The sequence below is a fragment of the Paramisgurnus dabryanus genome, chromosome 23 (genome assembly GCF_030506205.2).
Source record: "Paramisgurnus dabryanus chromosome 23, PD_genome_1.1, whole genome shotgun sequence".
NCBI classification, from domain to species: domain Eukaryota; kingdom Metazoa; phylum Chordata; class Actinopteri; order Cypriniformes; family Cobitidae; genus Paramisgurnus; species Paramisgurnus dabryanus.
In genome coordinates this window covers 8,564,569-8,588,765 of record NC_133359.1, presented here as the reverse complement: position 1 = coordinate 8,588,765, position 24,197 = coordinate 8,564,569, and the positions used below count along the sequence as shown (strand labels likewise).

The 24,197-nt window shown below is 37.9% G+C and overlaps 1 protein-coding gene and 1 long non-coding RNA gene across 2 annotated transcripts; both read right to left on the bottom strand.

The window, feature by feature from the left end:
* Window positions 1-166: 166 nt before the first annotated feature.
* trpm1b (transient receptor potential cation channel, subfamily M, member 1b) lies at window positions 167-19,373 on the bottom strand. Its single transcript, XM_065292086.2, has 25 exons — window positions 19,238-19,373; window positions 18,040-18,253; window positions 17,830-17,954; window positions 17,579-17,750; window positions 16,904-17,078; window positions 16,693-16,816; window positions 12,019-12,091; window positions 11,833-11,933; window positions 11,544-11,720; window positions 9,661-9,795; window positions 9,429-9,479; window positions 9,160-9,300; window positions 9,051-9,080; window positions 8,674-8,966; window positions 7,342-7,570; window positions 6,974-7,102; window positions 6,603-6,734; window positions 5,346-5,474; window positions 4,981-5,232; window positions 4,726-4,900; window positions 4,484-4,504; window positions 4,239-4,383; window positions 2,859-3,061; window positions 2,532-2,664; window positions 167-2,459 (listed from the first exon to the last, which is right to left on the bottom strand). The coding sequence occupies exons 2-25, from the start codon at window positions 18,203-18,205 to the stop codon at window positions 1,031-1,033; spliced, it is 4,740 nt and encodes a 1,579-aa protein (XP_065148158.1). The 5' UTR covers window positions 18,206-18,253; window positions 19,238-19,373; the 3' UTR covers window positions 167-1,030.
* Window positions 19,374-19,377: 4 nt separating this feature from the next.
* On the bottom strand, window positions 19,378-22,163 carry LOC135781538 (uncharacterized). The gene is made up of 3 exons (XR_010545173.2): window positions 22,023-22,163; window positions 19,848-19,924; window positions 19,378-19,439 (listed from the first exon to the last, which is right to left on the bottom strand). It is a non-coding gene; the product is annotated as an uncharacterized lncRNA (long non-coding RNA).
* Between the last annotated feature and the right edge of the window lie 2,034 nt (window positions 22,164-24,197).

Sequence of the window (24,197 nt, the reverse complement as noted above, 5' to 3'; positions counted from 1 at the left end):
TGACACGCCAACACGACCTTATTACGTCATCACGTCGAAAGGTCACGCATGTTTTATGCAAAACTACCGCACTAGTGTTTTCAAGTGTGGAGAAAGATGACTGTTCTGACGTTGTTGAATGTGTAATGATACTAATAGTCCGCAAGTGTGCGTTTCACGGATGAACTTTCGATGTAATTATGTAATACATAAGGTTGCGTTGGCGCCTCACACAGCTAGTGCAAGACGAGAAGTTGTGGTTTAAAAGTATATTTTTTATTTTCATTGGCAAAAAAGACGATCGTTTCGCTAGATAAGACCCTTATGCCTCGTTTGGGATTTGGCAATGAAACTGTGAACTGTTGAGGTCCAATGAAGTCTATTAAAGGAAAACACCACCGTTTTCAATATTTTACTATATGTTCTTACCTCAACTTAGACAAATCTTTTTTCAATGGATGCACTTTTAATCTTTTTACATTGTGAATGTGTTAGCATTTAGCCTAGCCCTATTAATTCCTATGGCTCCAAACAGGGATGAATTTAGAAGCCACCAAACACTTCCATGTTTTCGCTATTTAAAGACTGTTACATGAGTAGTTACATGAGTAAGTATGGTGGCACAAAATAAAACTTTTGTTTGGAGCCATAGGAATAAATGGGGCTAGGCTAAATGCTAACACATTCAAGAAGCGCTGTACAAAGATTAAAAGTGCACGCATTGAAAAAAGATAGGTGGGTATTAATTCGTCTAAGTTGAGGTAAGAACATACTAAAATATTGAGAAATCCTGGTATATTTCCTCAAAAAACTTAATTTCTTCTCGACTGAAAGAAGAAAGACATAACCATCTTGGATGACATGGGGGTGAGTAAATTATCGAGATTTTTTTATGAAAGTGGAGTAGGCTAATCCTTTAACAGTACAATTTTGAAGACTGCCTATGCAATTGCTTATACTAATGTATGTCTCTAGTATTACTTATATGTGAAGTTTAATGTTAGTGTCTTCATTTAGCTTAATATATCTTCTTATTTTAGCTCTTTGTCTGCTAGGGCTCATTTGATGTTATATCTTCTGTTGTCTTCTGCACCAGTTTTCCTGGATCACCAGTAGCGTCTTCATACGCTCCAGCGAGGTCTCTTTCACTGGATCCATGGGTCTTTTTCAAGCTGTTTTCTAAAGACTTGCAAGGTTTTGTGCACCAACTCTTGGATCTTCCAGGAAGGAACGTTGTATATTCAGGCTGAAACATGTGGCTACGGTTAGCATCAATTTCAGAACCATTGGGACCTGTATCTCTGGCCATCTCATCCCTTTCAGTGCACTCGACTTGCTCTTTCTTCACTTGACTTCCGAAACATCCTTCAAAACCATCTTTGGATACATTTGTCAAAACCTGTTCTGTGCCTCTAAAGCTTTGATCTCCATCAACCCTTTCACTTTTGTCCTCATTGCCATATTTTCCAGAGTCTCGCTCTCCGTCTCTCATTATCAACGGAGTACTTTGGTTACTCGTTAGTCCAACCGAACTCTTCACTATCTTCTCCCCATTGTTCATTCCCATCTGCTCTTTACTGTATCTGGTGGTCAGTCGCAGGCTCTGCTGCCTAGGATGGTCCACATGTTGCTGTACCTTGAAGCTGTGGTTAAACTTGTCAATTTGATCTACCAAGGGCCTAACCATTGATACCTTTGGTGACTGACCAAAATGACTGGAGTGTACCTTATACTCACAGCCAGCACTCCAACGTCTGTTAGATGGAGACCCATCCACGTCCCATTGAGTCTCATCACTTCTGTTTGCTTGATCAAAGAAGATTGTGCTTGTACACCTCCGTACCAAGGACGGTGATGTGTCCGGTATTTCTGCTGGATAGTATCTGTATGCTTTAACCTTTTCTAGAGGGTACGAGATAGTAGACTCAAGTTTTGCTTTCTCCGTCATTAACACTTTTTTTGGCACGGCACAGTTTGGAGTCTGAACATCGGGTACAGAAGTATTTGACTGTGTCCCTTCAACCTGTTCGACATTCTCAGCCCCCTTCTCACAGGGGAAGATCCGGATGTCCACACATGAGCCAAGATGTCTTCTGACACCTGGAAGATCTACTTCCAGGTTCTGACCGTATTCCTTGGTGTTCAGGTTTGCATTGCTTATCACTTTACTTGTATCTCCTTCTTTCTCCTCGGGTGGACGGTCATCAACACCCAGGTAGTATCGGTAGAGGCTGTACCCATCTGAACTGTTAATGCTACTGTGACGTTGGAGAGAGGAAGGGTCACAAACGGAAGAGGCCGTTGACCGTGTCCGAGTCAGTTCTGAGTGGTCGATTCCCACCAGTCTTTCCAGAGCATTCACCATTCGACCATTAATGTCTTCCAGTTGGGACAGACGAAGGTCCACTGTCTGTAGCGAGGCCTTCATAGTGTTCTCCCTTTCGTTCACCTCCTCGAGGCGCATGGACATGTTCTCCACTCTGGGTAGGAAAAGTTGATTATTGGATTTGACCAATGACATATGGAAAAAAGTGAAAAGATGCTCAGATTACCGTTCATTTGTAACCCTGATTCGCTCATCATTGGAGGACAGCTGCTGATCTTCTTTTTCTTTAAAATATTCCTCCACACATTGCTCCTCAAACTCATACAGCATCTTCAGCTCCTCAGTGGTAAGAATAAGCTCTTGAAAAACACAGAGAATACAAGAATACAACAACATTTATTGCAGAATGTTTACCATGTAAAAAAGACCAGCTTATATCCGTATGAATTTTCATGTTCATCTACGTTGGTTAGTGCAGGTCTAGTTTATCAACATTTTCATCTTGTTACTTCTGTTTTTTTGATGTAAAATTTCAAATCTCCATAAAACCTACTTAGCCCTTTATCCTTCTCATCTATTTCTCCCTCTTTCTTCTTGTTACAGCGGCAGCAGAGTCTTTGAAACAGGATGTACAGGTGGCTGAAGATGATGAGAGGTGGAGGAAGCACAGGTCTGTCATGGAAGGTCATGATCAGCTGATACCGCTGAAACTTCCATACCTGGTTGGAGATCGATTTGACCTCAAAGAAGGTGTTGCTTTAATGGAAAGAAACGTGTAAAAAGACGTTCAAATGTGAATACACACTACGTACCATGTTAATCATACAAAATAGATGATTATTATATAAAACAATAAGGAAGCCCCACTCCTAAAAAATAAACATCACTGGTGCAAAAGCAGATCGAACTAAAACAAATTAGCCACCTCTTAAAATAGTTTTGAATTGTCTTGAGATTGTGTAAGGATTGTAGGGATGCACAAGTACAGACATTTTGGCCATTATGAAGAGTAATGCCACGTTTTGAAAAAACGTTTTAAAAGTCCCATACAGCAAAAAATAAAAAGTTCTGGCCCAAAATATTTCTTAAATGTTAAATATGCTAAATAAAAAGTAGAAAGTAAAATTTCTAATTAAATATATTTTTGAATTTGAAATTAAATAATGTTTAGTTTTGCTTGCGCACGTGAAACTATCGCATGCTCACGTGAAACTATTGCGTACGCATGTGAAACTATAAGAACCTATAAGTTCACATGAAGGTTTAGCGTGAGCACATGAAACTAAACTTTAGATTTTTTATACTCCAATGTCACCTTAAAGTAAGGTAAGTTTTAACCTTAATTTATGAGAATATATTTTAAAAAGTATTTTCAGGGGCAACAAATAAATGTTTCATTTTACAACCCATATAGGCAAAAAATATTTTCCTTTACATTTTCCTGGCCAAAATATTTAAGTTTGTATAAAATGTATAAAGTGTAAGTATAAAATGTATATGCATGTATAAAATAAATAAAAAAAAATTAAGTATATTTTTGCAGTTAAAAACATTTTCAAACCTGCTATGTTTACATAACACAAAGTTTTTCTTCCAATGCGACGTGATAATATTTCAAAATAAATGTTTGTATATTTTATGATATATATTTAAAATTATATATATATATATATATATATATATATATATGACAAAGTAACCTATAAATGTATGAACCTAAATTAATATGTATATTTTTTTTGGAATGTATTTATTTAAAAAAAATCCTTTTAGCCAATGGGGGCTTGGAATCCGCAAGCTCTGCCTTTGTATATAATATATCTATCAAAGCACTGCAAATAATGTCTCTGTACTAAATTTGTTTGCTCAATATTCTTAATTTATTTGAAATGAAGTTATAAACCATTTATCAAAAAATCAATAGCATTCTTACTTGAAAACAGCAATAAGCAAGTTGACAAGAAGGATGTTGGCCACTAACAAATAGCAGGCCATGATGGCAGGGGTGAGCCAGGCTCCAGGAATGCAGGGTGGAAGTTTTTTCCCATCTTCATCATACAGGTTTTCACCACAGGGTGCTGTTTAGATATATATTGTTACTGTACCTTATAGTCATGAAATTGTTTACCCCAAGACATAGTGTTTATTACAGTTTAAAATGTTTAGCATTTTGCTTACGGTTTATTTCCATTGCATAAACTTGAGCAGATTGGCAGCAGAAAGGAAGAACAATCAAGAAAAAGAAGAAGACTTGAGTGCAGAATAATACTACCAAACTTTTACTTCATCATTCCATCCCTAACTTATAAGCACATGTTAAGCACACAATTTGATACATAATTTGTCTGTCACCAAGTTATGAATGACTTAATACACGTTATCTAAAGGAAACAAAGTCTTACTATAAATTCTAGTCTTACGGTCTATGGAATCCGCAAAGACCTCGCCATATATCATCCAGTAAGGCATGTAGAAGATGTTGCGGGCCAAGCGCCATGTGGGTTCCTCATCCGGGTGGAGGATAGCCTGGCGTGCCACTCCAAAACTCATCAGTACCACCAGCATTATCACCACAAAGTACAGCATGTCAATCATCTGCAAGACATACATCAGGTCAATCAACAACAACATGTTCAGAAACTCTAATATAAATTTGAACAGCCAATCATCTTTACCATTTTTCCTATCATCATGACATAGGGTCCCAGGTACTTGTTGACCCCAAATATGTCCAAAACACGGATGTACCAGAAGATGATGTTCACGCAGTAAATCACCCGGCCGTATCCCATGTAGGGTTCACTCTGGAGTCTCAGCAGTAGCCCGAGCAAGAAGCTGGCGATGGCCGCCAGGTCCGTGATGTTCCAGTAATCCTCTAACCACACATTGATCTTTTGTTTGAGCTTCCCCGGTTCTGACATCAAAATCTGTGAAGGACATCAATAACATATATTTAATTGCAGTCGTTAGTTCAGCAGCTTGGTTTGTGAATCAGTTTATCCTATAGAAGTTGTTGAAGTTAAGGCTTGAACAGCTTTACCTGTCTGACTTTCTCAAGGCCCAGAGTGATGATGTATGATATGACGATCCACTCTTGTAAGGTGGGCCAGCGCTCCATCTTCACCAGCACTACATAATTGTACAGCATGAGATAGCCAAGGTAGGAAATCTGTCCAATTCAAGGAAATAAGTTCAGTGTATCTATTAGTATCTTTTCAATATTGCAATCAATATGTTTATACAAATTGATAAAACAGTTCAAATTTGGTCAGTAGCTGTGTTTTATTTATGATAAAGCACAGCTATGACCGATGCACCAACTGAATCTGCGTATCAGTGCACAGCACCCTTAATACTTAATAGTCAGGGACTATTTTATCCGGCGAAAGGATGGCTTTTAGTGATTTTACTTCATGAGCATTGATAATATTTTGCTTTAATATTTGTATTGTGTGCTAACCATTTTATAAAAGCAATAAATGCTCGAGGCTAGTGCCATATCATGAATAATTCACGGCTTTGCGTCGTGCATGCCCTTCAGCCGTGACTTTTCATGATACAGCACAACCTCTTAAGCTTTGCTTATATCAGGAATATTTCCGAATCCACTTTAATGGCCTAAATTATTTACTTGAAGTACCACCTCAGTTTTTAACTAAATATTTCAATAATTGAATAGCACATTTGCATTTTTGACATCAAAATCATTTATTTCTCATCTGTTTTAAAGTTTTTCTTTTATTACTGAAAAATCCAGCTAAGACCAGCATAAGCTGGTAGCTGGTTTTAGCTGGTTAAGGGTGACAGTAGCTGGTTTACGCTGGTACTTCCAGCTTGGCAAAGCTGGTCGAGCTGATGGGTCAGCTCTTCCAGCCTGACCAGCTAGCTTAGTCCAGCTAGACCAGCTTAATAAATGACCAAAACACAGCTAGACCAGCATGCCACACCAGCTAAAAATCAGCTGGGAGACCAGCTAAAACCAGCTCGCCAGCTTTAGCTAGATTTTTCAGTAAAGAGTACATATCTGTCCATTTTGAGTTCTCAGTTTTCTGATATATCTAAAGACTAAACAAGCATTTTTGATATTATATATTTGTTAATTTTTTTTAAATATACATTTATTTACATTTTATGATTTAATTCTAATTGAATAATTATTTTCATCAACTTACGAACCCCCTGGAGTTCCCTCGCGAACCACTAGGGGTTCTCGGACCCCAGTTTGGGAATCCCTGGCTGATAATATAACGTTTATATAACCATTATCATGCAGATATAATTTACAAATACTACTCACAGTATTGAACCAAAACTTGGTGAAAGGAGCGTTATAAAACTCATAGATTTTCCTGCCAATAGGAATCAGCCTCATTTTCTTATTGCTCTCTTCCTCGTCTCCTTTCTTTGAAACGGCATCTGCGTTGGCATCCTGATGGAAAAGTGGGTATAGGGAAAATGTTAAAAACCTGAAAACAGCAAAATCAGCCTCAGATCAAAAAAGGGTTAACTAACTCCTCCGGGATTTGTTTTAGATCAGATGTAAGTACTTGGTTTTCGGTTAATTGCAAAAGATTGCAGTATACAAAATATTTTTTAATATTTTTAACTTATATTATATTTTATATTATTAAACATATTATGTTTGGATTAAAGCAGTGATGCTGTTACCCGGCTGGACTTCTCATCATCTTTGGACTTTCTGTCCTCATTCTCTGCAGAAGCTTGAAAAGACATGTCATCACCCAGACGGAAATCCAAAAGCAGGATAAGTGGAGGACAAATGAGGCTCAGTATCACCTGGACACACAACGACAAATCACAATCAGGTAGGGATGTCACAATAAAGAGAGGCTCAAATCTCAGAAGAATAAGAGATCAAACATAAATGTATCACGCTAAAAGAAAAACGATATATTTTTAGACAGAGCAAGAAAGTGATTAAATTAAGATCTTTTTTGATCAATGAATTACTCTACAGTAAAGTGGTGTAAAAATAAATCAGTTTTCACAAGTTAGACCTGTGCACATGCCATTACCTTCAGTCCTGGGTTTTTGCCCATCCTCAGGCTTCCCATCCACATGTCAGTGAGAAGCATTTGACTGCAGGTGTGGGCTATGAAATCTCTGTGTTTGGCGGCCACGGCCAGTTTCAGACAGGTAGAATTGCTCCAGTTTTTCAGCTCATATGTCAGCAGCTTCATGGCCAGCTGTTCATCATGTTTGTAGGACTGATCCAGCAGCTCATAGGCCAATGTACCAAACTCCCTAAAGAAATAAGCAGTTTTACTATGCTTGCAATACACTTCAATATACTATATGCACTTCCTTGTATTTTTACTCTAGAATGGTTATGTTATCATATTATATTGGCGGTTTGACATACTTATGCTATTGAAATGTTAGCCATAGCCAACAGTGAACATTTTGGTCATTCTTCATTCAAGGCACAATATTTCATTTTTGCCACTAGAGGTTGCCAAAACATTAACAAAGTGACAAACCCAGCTGTTGGGTTAAATTAACCCAGAAAATGTTTATGTGACCCAACAAGGGCTTGAAACAACCCTGCATTGGTTGACCCAACGCTGGCTTAAAATGACCCAGCATGTTTTAGAGTGTATGATTTAGTGGCGACCGGGGACTTCTTTTTTTTGAGGGCGCTTGATGCGAAGTTCGTCACAAAATGTATGTAGCCCGTCATGTGTGTGGTTCATAATTTCAAAATATGTGTTCTGCGCGTCAAGTGCTCTTATGTGCATCACGTGTCTTGTTAAAATAAGTGCCTGCTGTAGACGCATCTAAAGGGTTTATGATAAAAGAGACGCTTGCGTTTGCCAAATACTCGCATAATCTCAGGCGTAATCACAGTTTACTGTTAAGAGAGTGTCTTGCGTGTATTTTGTGAACGTGAGCGTCTCTTTTATCATAAACGGTTTTGACGCGTGTGTAGCAGGCACTTATTTTGACAAAACACGTGATGCACATGGTTCACATGATGCAACAAACACATATTTTGAAAACAAGAGCAACACACATGACACTCATGAACACATATTTTGAATTTGCGCCCCTCGGATGAGCAGTCACGAGTATTTCCTATGGCAGTAAAACAGTAAACTGAGGATAACATGGACACCATTGACAGGCAGTAAGTGGGTTTACACTTTTTAAAATTGCACATTTCTCTGGATTCAAACATTGTTGGAAACATTTGGGAAGTGAACAAAATATAACACTGGGATAATAGTTATAATGCAAAAATCGTACATATTGTGCCTTTCAAGAAGATAGAAGCTGTACTTGCTTGCCAACAAACGAAATGGCGACCAAAATGGCTGCCATTTGCAAAGGACTTTACATAAACTCACTTGGAGTTGTTATCGAGATCCTGGGAGATGTCGTCCACCATTTCACTCTGAGAAGACTCGTGAGCCATGGTTTTATAGAGTTTGCATGCCACCAGGGCTTTAGCCATGCCCTCTTCCCCCCTTTGCCACAAGAACAGTGCCATCTTCTGCCTCTTCATCAGCACTGCCCATATCATCAGCTCGTGAAATGGGAAGTGAAAGCGGCAGACCTCTGGATCATCTACATCAATGTCCTCTTCTTCTTCTTTCTTCTTTTTTTGCTTCCTCTTGCCTTTTGTCCTGGGCTCATCATCCTAATGGTGAGTTTGATTTTGTACAGTAAGTAGTCTTTGTTATGTGGTCTAAGAAGTAGTTAAAAGATATTTGAAAATATTTACCTCCATTCCAAGAAGCTTGAGGGCTTTTGGCTACAAATGAAACACATTGGAATACTCGAAAATTTGCAGGGCAATAAAAAACGTTGGATTTGAGTGATCAGTTTCTTACCCTCTTTAACCCGTAGAGATTGTTGTAAAGATTTCGAAAGCTTTTCCTTGTGTATTTACAGCGATAGGCCCCACCCATTAATGACTCCACAACCAATCCAATGTCAATCAGTGTGATTTGGTAATCTGGTGGGAGGTTCCCCTTTCAAATCACAAAAACAAATGTTATTTCTTATGGGATGTTGGTTATGCGAATTTAATTAAAAACTAATATGAACTATACTTTATTCAAATCTTTTAAAGTTCAAAAGTAATTTCACTCAGCTTTACCTTTTTAACATCTCTTAGTACAATATGCAGAGTGTTGGCAGGACCAAGTTTCTGGTGAGAAAAACAGTACGAGCCATGAGATTGTGTAATATTGAGTAATATTATGAGAAATATTAAAAAGCCTGACAACAGGTCCTGTTGATTTTTTAGGTGAAGATTAATGAATTGCTCTCATGCTATGTTGTGCATCCTTTGCGATAATCTAAAAAATGATAATAGTCATAGTACTTACAGTGTTGTATAACTCCTCTAATCGAGGGATTGTTAAAAAATGATGAATGTTTACACCATTTTCCAATAGGAGCGTGACAAAGTCCACTCTGTCTAGAACCAAAGCATCCATCATGGCCTGCTCAAGAGAGTTCACCTGAAGAGGGCGACAGTGAGCATGAAGTCACAATGAGAAAAAAAGCTACTGCTGCTCTTTTAAGCCTGAAGTATAGTTCAGTTTCAATTTTACGCATACACAAGGGTCCGTGAACAGTGCTCATAGCGCAAACTTCCTCATAAGAATAGTACGCATACAGAATAGTATGTCGAGTATCTGTGTATACGTACGAGTCAAACAAACAACGAATTTGTTTTGATTGTATGAAAAGAGTGTTTCATGGAGGTCATACAGGTTTACTAATGCTGTACAAGCACCACCAGATTTAAAATAAAATTTACGTATGGGTCACACATGCGCCTACAGGAGAATGTAGTATGTAGCAGTGGCGGCTGGAGACTGCTCTTCCAAGGGGCGCAAATTCAAAATATGTCTTCGTAGTATCTTGTGTGTTGCTAGTGTTTTCAAAATATGTGTTTGTTGCATCATGTGAACCGTGTGCATCACGTGTTTTGTGAAAAAAAGAGCCTGCCGCACACGTGTCAAAACCATTTATAATAAAAGAGACACTCATGTTCACAAAATACACGCAAGAAACTCCTTAACAGTAAACTCTGATTACGCATGAGATTATGTGAGTATCTGGCAAACGCGAGCGTCTTTTTTTATCATAAACCCTTTAGATGCGTCTGCAGCAGGCACTTATTTTGACAAAACACGTGATGCACATAGATTCACTCGACGCGCCGAACACATATTTTGAAATGACAAACCACACACATGATGGGCTACATACATGTTGTGACGAACTTCGCATTGTGTCCCCTCGAAAAAAAAGTCAACGGCCGCCACTGGTATGTAGCCCAGGAAAACATCTGTGTACACGTATGAATCAAATAAAATATACTTTGCAAAGCTGTGTGTTCGACCGCGCGTGCGTTGCGGACATGTAAAAAACAAAGACTATAATCCAGGCTTAAAGGCCGAAGTAATTTATACGCATACTACGCGATGGTCCGTGTACAGTGCATGTGACTCAATTTTGTCATCAGAGTGCGCACGTATTGTACACACACACACATGGATTTAAATTGTACGTGTAGGTCGCGTTTGCGCGTACAGGAGTATGTAGGCCATGAGATGTATTGCAATTGGGGGTGCACGATATATCGGCCGATGATGCTTGCTATGCTTCTCAATGAATCACTGTAAAATGCCGCTACATCCAAAAGCCAGGTGGGGCTTTCGTTCAAAAACTCAATATGCGCTGCAGACGAAAAACCATACGCAACTCCAGGAAATGGCTTAAGCATATATTTATATTGCTGTTCTTCAAACCTTTTCAGGTATTTTCATGATAATAAAGAATATGTATAATGATTATGTTTGACGAGTGTTGCTTTTTTAAATGCATGTTATAAACGACTCAAACTAACCGTGATTTCAGATCGATAAGGACTTACTGATCAAAAGCTGTAGTACATGAAATAGCTGTGTGAATAATATCGGCTGTGCGATTCAGAATAGTTATCGGCCACATATTATTAGCGTATATCGGCATTTATCAGTGCACCCCTAATTGCAAAGTATCGCAATGCGCATGCGTTGAACGTTAACGCACGTATATGAGTCAAATGAACTATGCTTTGCAAGGCTATGCGTTCGACTGTGCGCGAACGTTCGCGTTTGTGTAAAAAACAGACTATACCCAGGACTTCAAATGGGCAGCATTTGGGACAAGGCCATAGATATTTAGGGAAAGACACTTGGACTGGAATGTTTTTTACCCAGTTGAGTAGTTCTAACTTCCTGGGATCTGTTTCCACTGGTTGTTCTGGTTTAGCTTTGCCTCCTTTGCCTTTTTTACCTCTGGCCTTTCCTTTGTTTCGTTGAGTTGCTTTCTTTGGTCTGTCTTGGCTTGATGCTGTGCTGCTAGCGATAGCACCAGCGAGGGCGCTCGCAGGCTGTGAAAACAAACATTACCTACATTTTTAACGTCTGGAAAGTCAATCTCACAAATGAAACATTTCATGTTGTCTCTCAATTCACAAGCTTTAGATTACGTATTTCACTCACTGGTAGGTTGTGTCCGTACACAAAGATCTGATTGCGTGCGATGTCCACTCTGTTCCAGGCCAGAGCTAAACTCAGCTGATCTGGAGCCGATGCATTTGTTCCTGATCACAACAAAACTACGGGTTTGATTAATTAGTTAATTTCCAATCATATTTCTGTGTTTGCAGGTGGTCTGTATTTGGGTACCTTTTAGTAATGCGGTGAGGATAGCCATCTCAATATCATCCTGTCCTTCAGCACCCATTCGAAAGACTGTTATCTACACAACAAGTTAGATGGGGAAAGCAAAACTTTGAGATACATACTGTAGTAACTGTATACACTTGGGTTTTATCCTAAGGTAGCGATGTAAACCCACCTAAAATCGACTGAATAATGTGGTGAAAATCCATTTTTATGGATCAGTGGGAATTTGGTTTCCAAAGTTTCCACTCATATTTGTTTTATTTTATTAGTGTCAGCAAGAGTTTAATTCCTCATGGCGCTCACACTTCTCTGATTTACACTGTGCATTAGCAGCTAATTTGCTCTCAAAGCAAGTAATACTGCTCGCCTGATATGAGACGTCTGGTTTCAAATGCAATTACTTCTGAGCTGGAGTCACATGCGAGACAATGTTAAATGCAATCACGTTGGCATGGATTAATGGAACCATTCCAGGACATTCCTAAATTTTAGCATTCATTGCTAATGAAGGACGTATGGTTGTGTCTGGTCAGTTAGATTGGTACTTTATGGGTACATTGGGAATGGGTAGAGCAGCACCTTATGTGAACTTAGTAATTTAAAAAACAAATAGCAAAACACAATAATAAATCCTGTTGTTCTTAAACTTGCACATATAAAACAGCTTACAGTGCATTTATGGGTCACTTTAGTAATATTTGTGTTCCTTGGGAATCAAACACACAACCTTTGTGTTGCTAATACAATTGATCTACAACAATACAGTCCAAAAATGTCTTTCTTGTGATAACACTTGTAGCATATATTCACTTCCATAGTATTATTTTTTCCTACTTTAGAAGTGATTGGGGCTCACAAATTGTTTCGTTACAAACATTCTTCAAATATCTTCCTTCATGTTCATCAGAACAAAGAAATTTATACAGGTGTGTAACAACATGAGAGTGAGAAAATTATGACAGAATTTTCATTTTTGGGTAAACTATCCCTTTAATATTTCTGAAATAAATACATGAACATATATGTGTTTTATTTTCTGTACTGAATGTGCTTTAAGTAGGTTGCATTTAAAAAGAAAACTCCTCTTTTTTTGAAAATATACTCATTTTCCAGCTCCCCTAGAGTTAAACATTTGATTTTTACCGTTTTGAAATCCCTTCAGCCAATCTCCTGGTCTGGCGGTACCACTTTTAGCATAGCTTAGCACAATCCATTGAATCTGATTAGACCATTAGCATCGCACTCAAATATATCCAAAGAGTTTCAATATTTGTCCTATTTAAAACTTGACTCTTCTGTAGTTACATTGTGTACTAAGACTGACAGAAAATTAAAAGTTGCGATTTTCTAGGCAGCTATGGCTAGGAACTATACTCTCATTCTGGTGTAATAATCAAGGACTTTGCTGCCGTAACATGGCTGCAGGAGGCACAATGATACTACGCAGCGCCCGAAAATAGTCCCCTTAGTAACTTTAAATCGCAGGGGACTATTTTTGGGAACTGCGTAATATCACTACGCCTGCTGCAGCCATGTTACAGCTGCAAAACTCCAGGGGAACATATTTTCAAAAAAAATGGAGTGTCCCTTTAAAGTTAAACACAATGGGCCCTATTTTAACGATCTGAAACGCAAGTGCGAAGCGCAAAGCAAAAGTGAGTTTGTGGGCGGATCTTGGGCGCTGTTGCTATTTTCCCGGCGGGAGAAATAACTCTTGCGCCAGGCGCAAATCAATAAGGGGTTGGTCTGAAGTAGGTTCATTATTCATAGATGTGGTTTGGGCGTAAGGTCAAATAAACCAATCAGAACGTCATCCAACATTCCCTTTAAACGCAAGTGCGCAAGTTCCATGGTGGGTTGCTATTATTATGACGGTTTTACCAGGCGTACGCCAGGAGCGGTTCACAGCCGAGGAGACCGACGTTCTTGTAAGAGCAGTCAAAGACAGAGAAGTTGTTTTGTATGGGGATAGGAGAAACCCGCCCAAATCAGCGTAGGTTAAACAGGCGTGGGAGGAAATAGCCACAATTGTCTCATCAGCTGGCATCCCCAGGACGTTGCGCCGCAAGCGCTACAATGATGTCAGGAGACGGGGGAATCCCAAGCTTGGCATCATAAATCGGGCACGCCGTGTAACGGGAGGTGGATCTGCCTCTACACATGACCTGACGCCAGCAGAGGACATCGCTGCGTCCACCCTCACCGCTGAAAGTGTTGAAGGGTTTGGGGGCTTTGAAATCGGCACCCAAGAAACGCAAGCAGTCCAACCCCAAAGTACACTTACAAATCAAGTTCACATACATTGAGGTTTCTTATGAAAACATTTTAATTATTATTTACATAAAATAAACGTAATACAGCCACACAACAAACTTATGAAAATATTTCGTTATTTGCATGATAATTTTTTAAAGCAGCCACACAAAATAAATAAAAACTATCACCACAATGCTCACCACAATGATTTCCCCTTATCTCATGTGTTAATGTTTTTTATTGTAACAATTTATGATTTGCAAAAAATTGCATCTGTGTAGATTAGATAAGCAAAGTGTGTGCGCGTTGTGCACGCTATACATTATGGTCAAGCATGCGCCCTTAAAATAGCATAATGAACAACGCGCAACGCGCCACTGACTTTAGACTATTTTTTTCTGGTCAGTGGCGCAATTGTTTTTTGAAACTGCAAAATAGCATCAGGGATGGTTTGCGCCGAAACACGCCTCCTTTTTTGCGCTGAACCGCCCAGGGAGCGCAAGTTCATTCCCTAGTTTGCCGACGTGCATCTGTGGAGTGAAAAACCCGCTCTGCGCTGGTGCAAAATACAAATGATACATGCGTCACTGACAAAGTCAATTGCGCTGGGTGCAAGATAGGGCCCAATGAGGCAGTTTCCCAGACAGGGTTTAAATTAATCCAGGACTAGGCCGTAGTTAGTTATGGACATTTAAGGAATTTTTTTTCAGACATACCATACAAAAAACATTACTGGTGTGTATATTTTGGTGACAAAATAATAGCACTGATATATTTTAAGATATGTCAGTACAAGTTGTTTTCAGTTAAGATAGTTCAATCATGGATTTTAGCCTAGGGCCAGTGGCGTAGCGTCTGGGCATGCAGGGTATGCACATGCAAATGGGCCCGGGCCAACAGGGGGCCTAGCCCTGGGCCCGCCCCAGCTTTTAATTACATTTTGATTCAATTTAATTTTTATTTGTGGCAGCAATAAATATATTTTTGTATGCATAACATGTGTAGTGATTTCTTATTTCTCCGTAATGTCTAATTTCTCCGTCATTTCTTGTTTGCGTTTATTATTTTTTTTTGCACTCCGCGGCTGCCGTAGACTACTACGCCAAAATTTGGGGGGAAGCTTGGGGGGGGGCTTTGGCTTAAGGGGGCCCGTAATTTTTTTTTGCATATGGGCCCGGGACTCACTTGCTATGCCACTGCCTAGGACTACACTTAAGCACTGTCCGGGAAACCCCTATAAGTTCAAATGGAAGATTTATTTACTGCATTTCTTCCAAAGGCTTTTTCACTGAATGTGTATGCATTTAGCTTTCCTATCATACATTAACTTATCTTTTCCAATCATTTAGATGTGATATGATTCACTGAAAAGATGTTTATAGTGTGGATTAGATGAAAATGTTGTAGAGATGTAGTGCCGACGATTATCTCCTGTCTTCAAGTAGTATTACTAAATACTTAACACATCACTCACACTCACTTAAAATTGCGGCAACACGTATTGCCATTAACCTGCTATCCCAGGGTTCACTGGGGCATCCTGCTGATAAATCTAGCCTATAGCTAAATGTCTGGGAATTATAAATAACTGATTAATTTCAATGTTTTGATAGTTTATGGATAGATGGTTTGTCAAATAAGAAGTGCTTTAGATTAGTGGTTCCCCTTTGGCATTGCTTAAGGATCCAGATTATCATAAACTCCATAGGACCAACAAAATGCAAAACATTTAATATTTATTCCCTTCTGTACCGACCCTATTGGCCCATTTTGTTTGACCTGGCTGTTAAGGACCACTGCTGTAGAAGCCACCTGGAATGGATAGTGATGTGTGTGATGATAATATGAAATATAACTCAGGAAGGAAAATACAGGTGAATGCATGAGAACAAATAAATGACGATGCATGACAAAATGGATAATGGAGGGAAAGTTTATTGATGGTCATGTTTTTACAGTCAAAAACGATTGCAGTAATGAAAAAAATGAATGACAGCATGTGTTTTCTGTTCTTATTTTAAATATCAAAATTAATTAAGCATTATTGCTTTATTACTCATGAGAATCGAACTGTGGGTGTTGGTCTTCATTATACCTTCATGTATTTGACAGAAACTTGTATCGTATGACTAATAGTTTATTCAAGCTACAAATTGTATCAGTACGTTGTCAGAAAAATGGTACTCCTTTGGCCCTAAAGTGTGCATATTAGTACCTCAAATCATGTATTGGTATCAAATGTATACATATCAGTACCTATGTGGTACATATTAGGACCTTTAAAAGGGTACTGCCCCAACTTGGGACCATTTTTTGACCATTTCCATGGGATTTAAACCCATGACTTTGGCGTACCTTGCTTAATGCTTTATCGGTTTTATTTTTATTGCATGGTCTTATTTTACTACATATACTTACCAGCTCCCTTTTCTTCATGCATTCCAGGACCATGAGCAGAATCTGGCCGGACTGGGTCTTGTTGTAGTTAAAGGTCTTCTGGATGGTAACCAGCAGCTGCTCTTTCACATCCTCATTTACCAATCTGAAATCCAATTTATTTATTTTATTGAGCACTTTACTCAATAAACTTTACGTATGGTATCTTCTTCCAATAAACTGTGAGTCGTACCCTTCGCCCTCCGAGTATTTGTGTGCAAAGGAAATAATATCAGACGCTCGGCCGCTGCCATCGCATACCACTACGGGCACAGGTGGCTCCTCGCGCAGACTCTCCAGCACGATGGAGATGACATTCGGACCCCCCTCTACAATGAGACACACCACCGGTACGCCCTGACCCAACCCTTAAACACACAGACACAAAGCAAGAAATTAATTTACCTAAATGTTTTCAATTACTTATGGGGATTGTGCATATCGGTGTAATACTATTACACAACATTAGTTTAAATGTTTGAGCCGTTTATATTAAAATTGCATGCATATTAATACGAACAAAAAGCTATTTTATGATTAACAAAAAGAAAGGTATTCAAGAGTAAGAGAAATACAATTATTTTAATTGCTGGATCAGCCGCTGTGAGTGGTGACAACTGAGCCTCCCTTTGCTGTCCCTGCCTTACCAAAAGCTCCAGGCATAGGATGACAAAGGGAAACCCACAGGTCACAGATGCCACTAAACGTATCTCGCCCGCAACCCCATCGTCTGCATTACCGATAATCAGGATGTATCTTGTGCCATTCAGACCCTTAGTGAGCTCTCCCATGTGTGCTCTTATGAGATCAGGGGTGCATTAAACCCAAAGCAGATAAGATGAGGTTTTGCTCATGCGAGGGCACTTACGAGTGTTAATCTTCTGCAGGGAGATGTGTTTCTCCAACTGCCTGCGAAGTTTGACCTCTGCCCCGTATTTGCCACACGTGCCGTTGTCGGCGAGGATGAAGTGAGAGTGGCTGTTGTTGAGAACGGCGAGTTTGCTTAACGGGTTCGAGATCGCCTGGTAAGGTTTCGTCACCTGAACAGGATCGAGACATTTTAGGTCAACTTGAATTTGTTGCGCAATGCTTTGGATCGTTCCGATGGATCATGCTTACATCTTTTCCAATTAGATCTTCTTTGCTCTCCAGTATTCCCCATGGTGCTATGCCTATAGCGCAGACTTTCCCTCTGGATTTGGAAGAGTGGTCCTTCAGAGCATCTCCGACGTGACGGATCACTCCTGCATTATGAATTATCACACTTGCATTTGTTGAGGCTGTATTCCTACTAAATGGCTCATGATTGATATGAAACCGTATACTCACCAGTGCTCACTCCACCAGTGAAGATCCATGCTCCAGTTGTCACAGCAGCTTTGATCAGGCCTTTCCCAAAGACTTGCTTGAGTTTGGGCTGCAGGTCAAAGTTTTGTAGTCCACCGTGGACCGATATAAGCAGTGTGGGCAGCTCCAATTGCCATTCCCTCACCATTAAATGCAGCAAGCTGTCCGGTTTGGTATCGTATGAAACTCGGATATACTGTAAGAGAGTTTCATTTAAGCTGTAATTATTGTTTCAGAAGTAAACATGTTTATATCCTAAGTCCTCAAGGAAAGTATCCTTAGTTGAAAGTACCTACTGTTAAAGGGACACTCCACTTTTTTTGAAAATATGGGAATTTTTCAGCTCCCCTAGAGTTAAACATTTGATTTTTTACCGTTTTGGAATCCATTCAGCGGATCTCCGGGTCTGGCTGGACCACTTTTAGCATAGCTTGGCATAGTCCATTGAATCTGATTAGACCATTAGCATCGTGCTAAAAAATAACCAAAGAGTTGATAAATATGGCTAGGAACTATACTCTCATTCTGGCGTAATTATCGAGGACTTTGCTACTGTAGGAGGTGCAATGATATTACGCAGTGCCCGAAAATAGTCCCTTGCTTTTGAAAGTAGCCATGGGGACTATTTTCGGGCACTGCGTAGTATCACTACGCCTGCTGCAGCCATGTTACAGCAGGAAAGTCCTTGATTATTACACCAGAATGAGAGTATAGTTCCTAGACATATCTGCCTTGAAAATTGCAGCTTTTAATTTTCTGTCGGTCTTAGTACACGATGTAATTACAGAAGAGTCAAGTTTTAAATAGTAAAAATATTGAAACTCTTTGGTTATACTTTTTAGCGCGATGCTAATGGTCTAATCAGATTCAATGGATTGTGCTAAGCTATGCTAAAAGTGGTACCGCCAGAACCGGAGATCAGCTGAATGGATTCCAAAACTGTAAAAATCAAATGTTTAACTCTAGGGGAGCTGGAAAATGAGCATATTTTCAAAAAAAGTGAATTGTTCCAGTACATTTTGTGAAAATATAACCTTGATATCATAATATTGACTGAGTAAGGTTATGTCAAAGATTGAATTAAAGTGAAATCAAACTTTGACTACAACTACTGAATAACAGCATACATAAATGCTATAACTGTAACGTAAATTCACCAGCAGTAGACAGAAATAAATACCAATGCTTTGTTGACAAATCCTCCTCCCTGAAATTCGATGGTGCCGTATGCGTCGGTACAAGCTGTCTGAGTATGTCTGACCACCTGCCATTTCTCTTGAGGTGGGTCCACTTGCACAAGCTGGCTCTCATCTGAGGGCCTGTTTGTTACGGATCCTGATGAAATGGCAGTGTGCTGACTCACAAGATAACCGCAGGCACACCTGAGGAAACACATGGCAATGACAGCACGTTATAAATCATGCTCTGAATAGATGTTCCCAGGATTAAGGAGTTGATAGAGTTATCGTACTTAACCAAATGCCACTTGCATAACTCAATTAGCTGGAATTTCAATTTCCTATATCTATAAGCTACTGTATCTATCAGGGCTGTGTCTAAACCACATGCATCAGTGCACATCCTTGCTTCCCTCCACCTACAGGAAGGGTGGTGCACCGAACAGAGCCGAAGTCGGCACAGTGATCTGTGAAAAGGCTTGTGATGATAGACGTCGCCCCACATTACATAAGAAAGCCTCAAAACAGAATGAGTCACAGAGGCAATTTGTCTCGTACAAAAGCATCATTGTTTGTATTTCCATTGGAATTGTTCAAAATAGAAAAGCTTACCGGGTTGGGTCCTTGGCTGGAAATATATGGATGCATTCTCTTTTATAAAAGGTTTTCTCAATCCATGCTTTCTGGCACTAAGAGATGGAAAAGAAAAGCAATTAAAATTAAAAAGACCTCTTATATGCAAAAGGCTTTTAAATGGTCCAAAATGTAACTTGCACATGTACAACCCTAAACATATAGCAACATCCGTTACTGCAAGAACTGCAACAAGTGAATACAGTAAATCCTCTTTAAGATAATCCTTACTAATGTATGAGATGTGTAAGCTGCATATATACACACATGGAAAATATGGAAAATATGTACATACCAAAATGCCAAAGTGATTAGAATACCACTAGTGAAAAGCCTTTGATCACCATTAGGAGGGAATTGCACATATAGTCACATATGGTTTTCTTCTTCTAAGAATATTTGAGTACACAGATAATCCATTCTGGTAGTACAATTATCTAAACTGTTACTAGTATTACCAACATTGCACAGCCATAACTGTTGCTCATGCATGTTCATATACACTACAAAAAATTATTTTCAAGAAAACATTTTCTTAGTATTTTTGTCTTGTTTTCAGTAAAAATATCTAAGAATTCTTAAATGAAGATGCTTTTTCTTGATGAGCAAAACGACCCAAGAAAATAAGTCTAGTTTTTAGACCAAAAATATCAAATTTAAGTGATTCTGTGCATAAAACAAGCAAAATAATTTGCCAATTGTGTAAGCAAAAAAATCTTGAACATTTTTCTTAAACACTAAATTCAAGAAAAATTTGCTTACCCCATTGGCAGATTTTTTTCTTGTTTTATGCACAAAATCACCTAAATTTGACATTTTTGGTCTAAAATTCTAAAAAAATACTTTAGAAAAATACTAAGAATTTTTTTTCTTGAAAATCATTTTTTGCAGTGTTACTGCAAAAAATGACTTTCTAGTATTTTTGTCTTGTTTTCAGTAGAAATATCAAAAAATTCTTAAATTAAGATGTATTCTCTTGAGGAGCAAAATGACCTTAGAAAATTGGTCTAGTTTTTATACAAAAACTATACAATTTAAGTGATTTGGTGCTTAAAACAAGCAAAATCATCTGCCAATGGGGTGAGAAAATTTTGCTTAAATTAAGAGTTTAATAAAAAAGAAAACATATTTTTAGTTTTTTTTCTTACCCTATTGGCAGATATTTTTGCTTGTTTTAAATTGACTTAAATTGTATATGTTTTGTCTATAAACTAGACTTATTTTCTTAGGTAATTTTGCTCATCAAGAAAAAGCATCTTAATTTAAGAATTTTTAGATATTTCTACTGAAAACAAGACAAAAATACTAAGTAAGAAAGTCATTTTTTGCAGTGTAGAGTCAATGCACCCAGTCACTGACCATATGAGGGTTGTGGCCAGCTTCACCTGAAAATATTAGTACATAGCAAATTAAAGTTGTGTTACATCACAGTTGTTTGGCTTTGCTTTCAATTCTGAGAAAGTGCCAAGAAGAGACCCACATCAGTCTAGCGCACCAACATTTTGTGTCCTGGAACTGAAATTGAAAATAACCTTCAGTTCAATGCAATGTGTCTGGGCTTTTGTTTTGGGTTCAGTCCTAATTAAGATGAAAATTTTTTAGGCAAATCTCTTCCGAAAACCAGTCACAGAACAGCGGCCTTGATTCAAAGACGCAACAAAAAACCTACCCAACCATTTTGTTACTATAAGAATAATCTCACTGAAAATGTTTGTGTTTTTTTTTTATCTTTTGTTTGTTTTCCACCTACATTTTGTGCACCAAGAAACAATAGATTAAAAAAAACAAATGCACAATATTCACAAAATTATATAATTTTATAATATTATATTTTGTAGTACAAAATTTGTTTTATGAAGAACATGGTATTCTTAAATTGCAAGTTTGTTGCAAAGTAATTTGAAAGAAAAAACAGTAAATTGTTCTCATGTCAACCCAAAACTTGGAAAAATGTTGTCTACTAAATCATTCCAGTAGCTTCTTTGACACCACATTTATACACCACATAAAACAAAATTGACCTAAAGTCAGCAGTTTGTTGTAGTTAAACAGCAGTACAGTTCTCAATTCAATCCCGTTATTCATTTAACATCAGCAGCACATGTATCCACTGATTTCTCCTGGTCACCAAGTCTGGATAACTAGGGATCCTACCTGTGGAAGTTGGCAAAACTTTCAGCATCAGCGTCCTGGAGCTCAGCCGGCGAGTGGTGCTTGCTCCCAGTGCGGAAACGAATCCCACTGGACATGAAACTTCATGACTTTATGAGGGGCTGTTCATATGATGAGCATGTGAGCAAGCTCTTTGTTCAAAAGAAGTCCCATGACTCCAGTCGAAGGTAATCCTTTTGGGAGTCCCATGACCCTTCTTTCCTTGCCCACAGGGTGTTTTTTATCCCTCGCTGGAGCACGGCACAACAAATCTACTTTGATAGCTTCGCAAACCCATCAGCCCCCTTTAAACACGCGTCTTGAGCTTTTTCCAAACGTCTGCCTTAAACACATCTGCATTCTTTACAGATTCAGGTAGAAAGTTGTGTTTTTATCAAGGAAACAAGATGAATAGAGAATCTAGAGCAAGGCCGGAATCAAAAGCATTGGCATCCGCCACTTTGATTTCAAGCCCAATTTGCATAATTGAGAGAATTGGGCACAGGCATTCTTTTGAAAAGAGGCCCAGTTAACATCACCGGACTCTAGTTGGGGTCTAAGGTCATCCAGCACTAATTGTTCTTCATCTCTGTTTCTGTCTATTTCTACCAACTATATTGTGGAGTTGGGTGTGGGTGATTCTGATGAAATGAAAATAGATCTAAGCATTGATAATGATGCTCACTTTTATTTGTTTAAAATACAGTAGTTTTTTATACACCCTAAAAATGGTGCTATATAGTAAAAGTGGTTGACTGGCTTGTAAACTTAGCACTTACCATTTTAATGCTAAAAATTACTTATGTAGAACCCGTGTAGCACCACATTGTGCTACGTTGAACCATACATCTGCTATAGTCATGCTTTAGCACCACTTATGGTACAGATGTGCTATATAACGCTAAAAATGGTTCCCCTATGATTACAAGCTTTTATTTAGCACCATTTTTATAGAGTGTAAATTTGGGAAGATTTGATCTAGAATGAAGGTTAATTTTAGATCATGTGTCTTATTTATAAAGTGTGCGTTGTAGAGTGTGTGTTCGCAAAATCCACGTCAACATTCACATTTATTAAAACGGTCTTTGACGTGGAAAAATGCTTAGTGTTTTTATTTTTGTGAAAATATAAAGCATTCTTGCTGCTCGTAAAGGATTTGAACGTTGACAGGTGCTCTTTTATTTGTCAATGAGCAATGACATTAATTAGGCATCATTTACAAGGCATTGATCTGAATATGTTCAGCTACACACAATTTTAAAATCATTCACGATTTATAGATTTCACAATTATCTAAAGGATAGGCATACATACATTTTCTGTGAATACATTTCTTCTGTAAATCACACATATACACTTTCACTGTAATAAAAATTCAGCCTAAAGTTTAAACAACTTAATTATGCAAGTGAGTTCAACCTACTGTACTCACTGCAAAAAAATGCTTTCTTACTTAGTATTTTTGTCTTGTTTTTAGTAAAAATATAAAAAATTCTTAAATTAAGATGTATTTTCTTGATGAGCAAAATGACCTAGGAAAATAAGTCTAGTTTGTAGACAAAAAATAAAAAATGTAAGCGTATAATTTGTGCTTAAAACAAGCAAAAATATCTGCCAATTGAATAAGGAAAAAAATTATTGAATTAAGTGTTTATGAAAAAAGTAAACTTATTTCAAGAAAATTTTTCTCATCAAGAAAATACATCTTAATTTATGAATTTTTTGATATTTTTACTGACAAAAATACAAGACAAAAATACTTAGAAAGTCATTTATTTTGCAGTGCTTTTTTAAGTTTTGAAAAAACTTTAAAAAAATGCTTTCTTACTTAGTATTGTTGTCTTGTTTTTAGTAAAAATATAAAAAATTCTTAAATTAAGATGTATTTTCTTGATGAGCAAAATGACCTAGGAAAATAAGTCTAGTTTTTAGACAAAAAATATATAATTTAAGCTTTATTTGTGCTTAAAACAATCAAAAAAATTCTTATTTCAAGAAAATTTTGCTCATCAAGAAAATACATCTTAATTTATAAATTTGTAGATATTTTTACTGACAAAAATACAAGACAAAAATACTTAGAAAGTCATTTTTTGCAGTTTTTAAGTTTTCACTTATGATAAGTTGACAAAAAAGTTTAAATTAATTAACTTATTTTTTATTTATTTTTTATTTTGA

Bases quoted from the DNA above. Each gene is read 5' to 3' on its own strand.
- trpm1b (XM_065292086.2), bottom strand. From the start codon at position 18,205: ATGGTGAGGGAATGGCAATTGGAGCTGCCCACACTGCTTATATCGGTC. The intron at 17,751-17,829 runs GTAAGCATGATC...GATCCTGTTCAG, and splicing joins AAGATCTAATTGGAAAAGAT to GTGACGAAACCTTACCAGGC. The intron at 4,384-4,483 runs GTAAGCAAAATG...ATATCTAAACAG, and splicing joins TTATGCAATGGAAATAAACC to CACCCTGTGGTGAAAACCTG.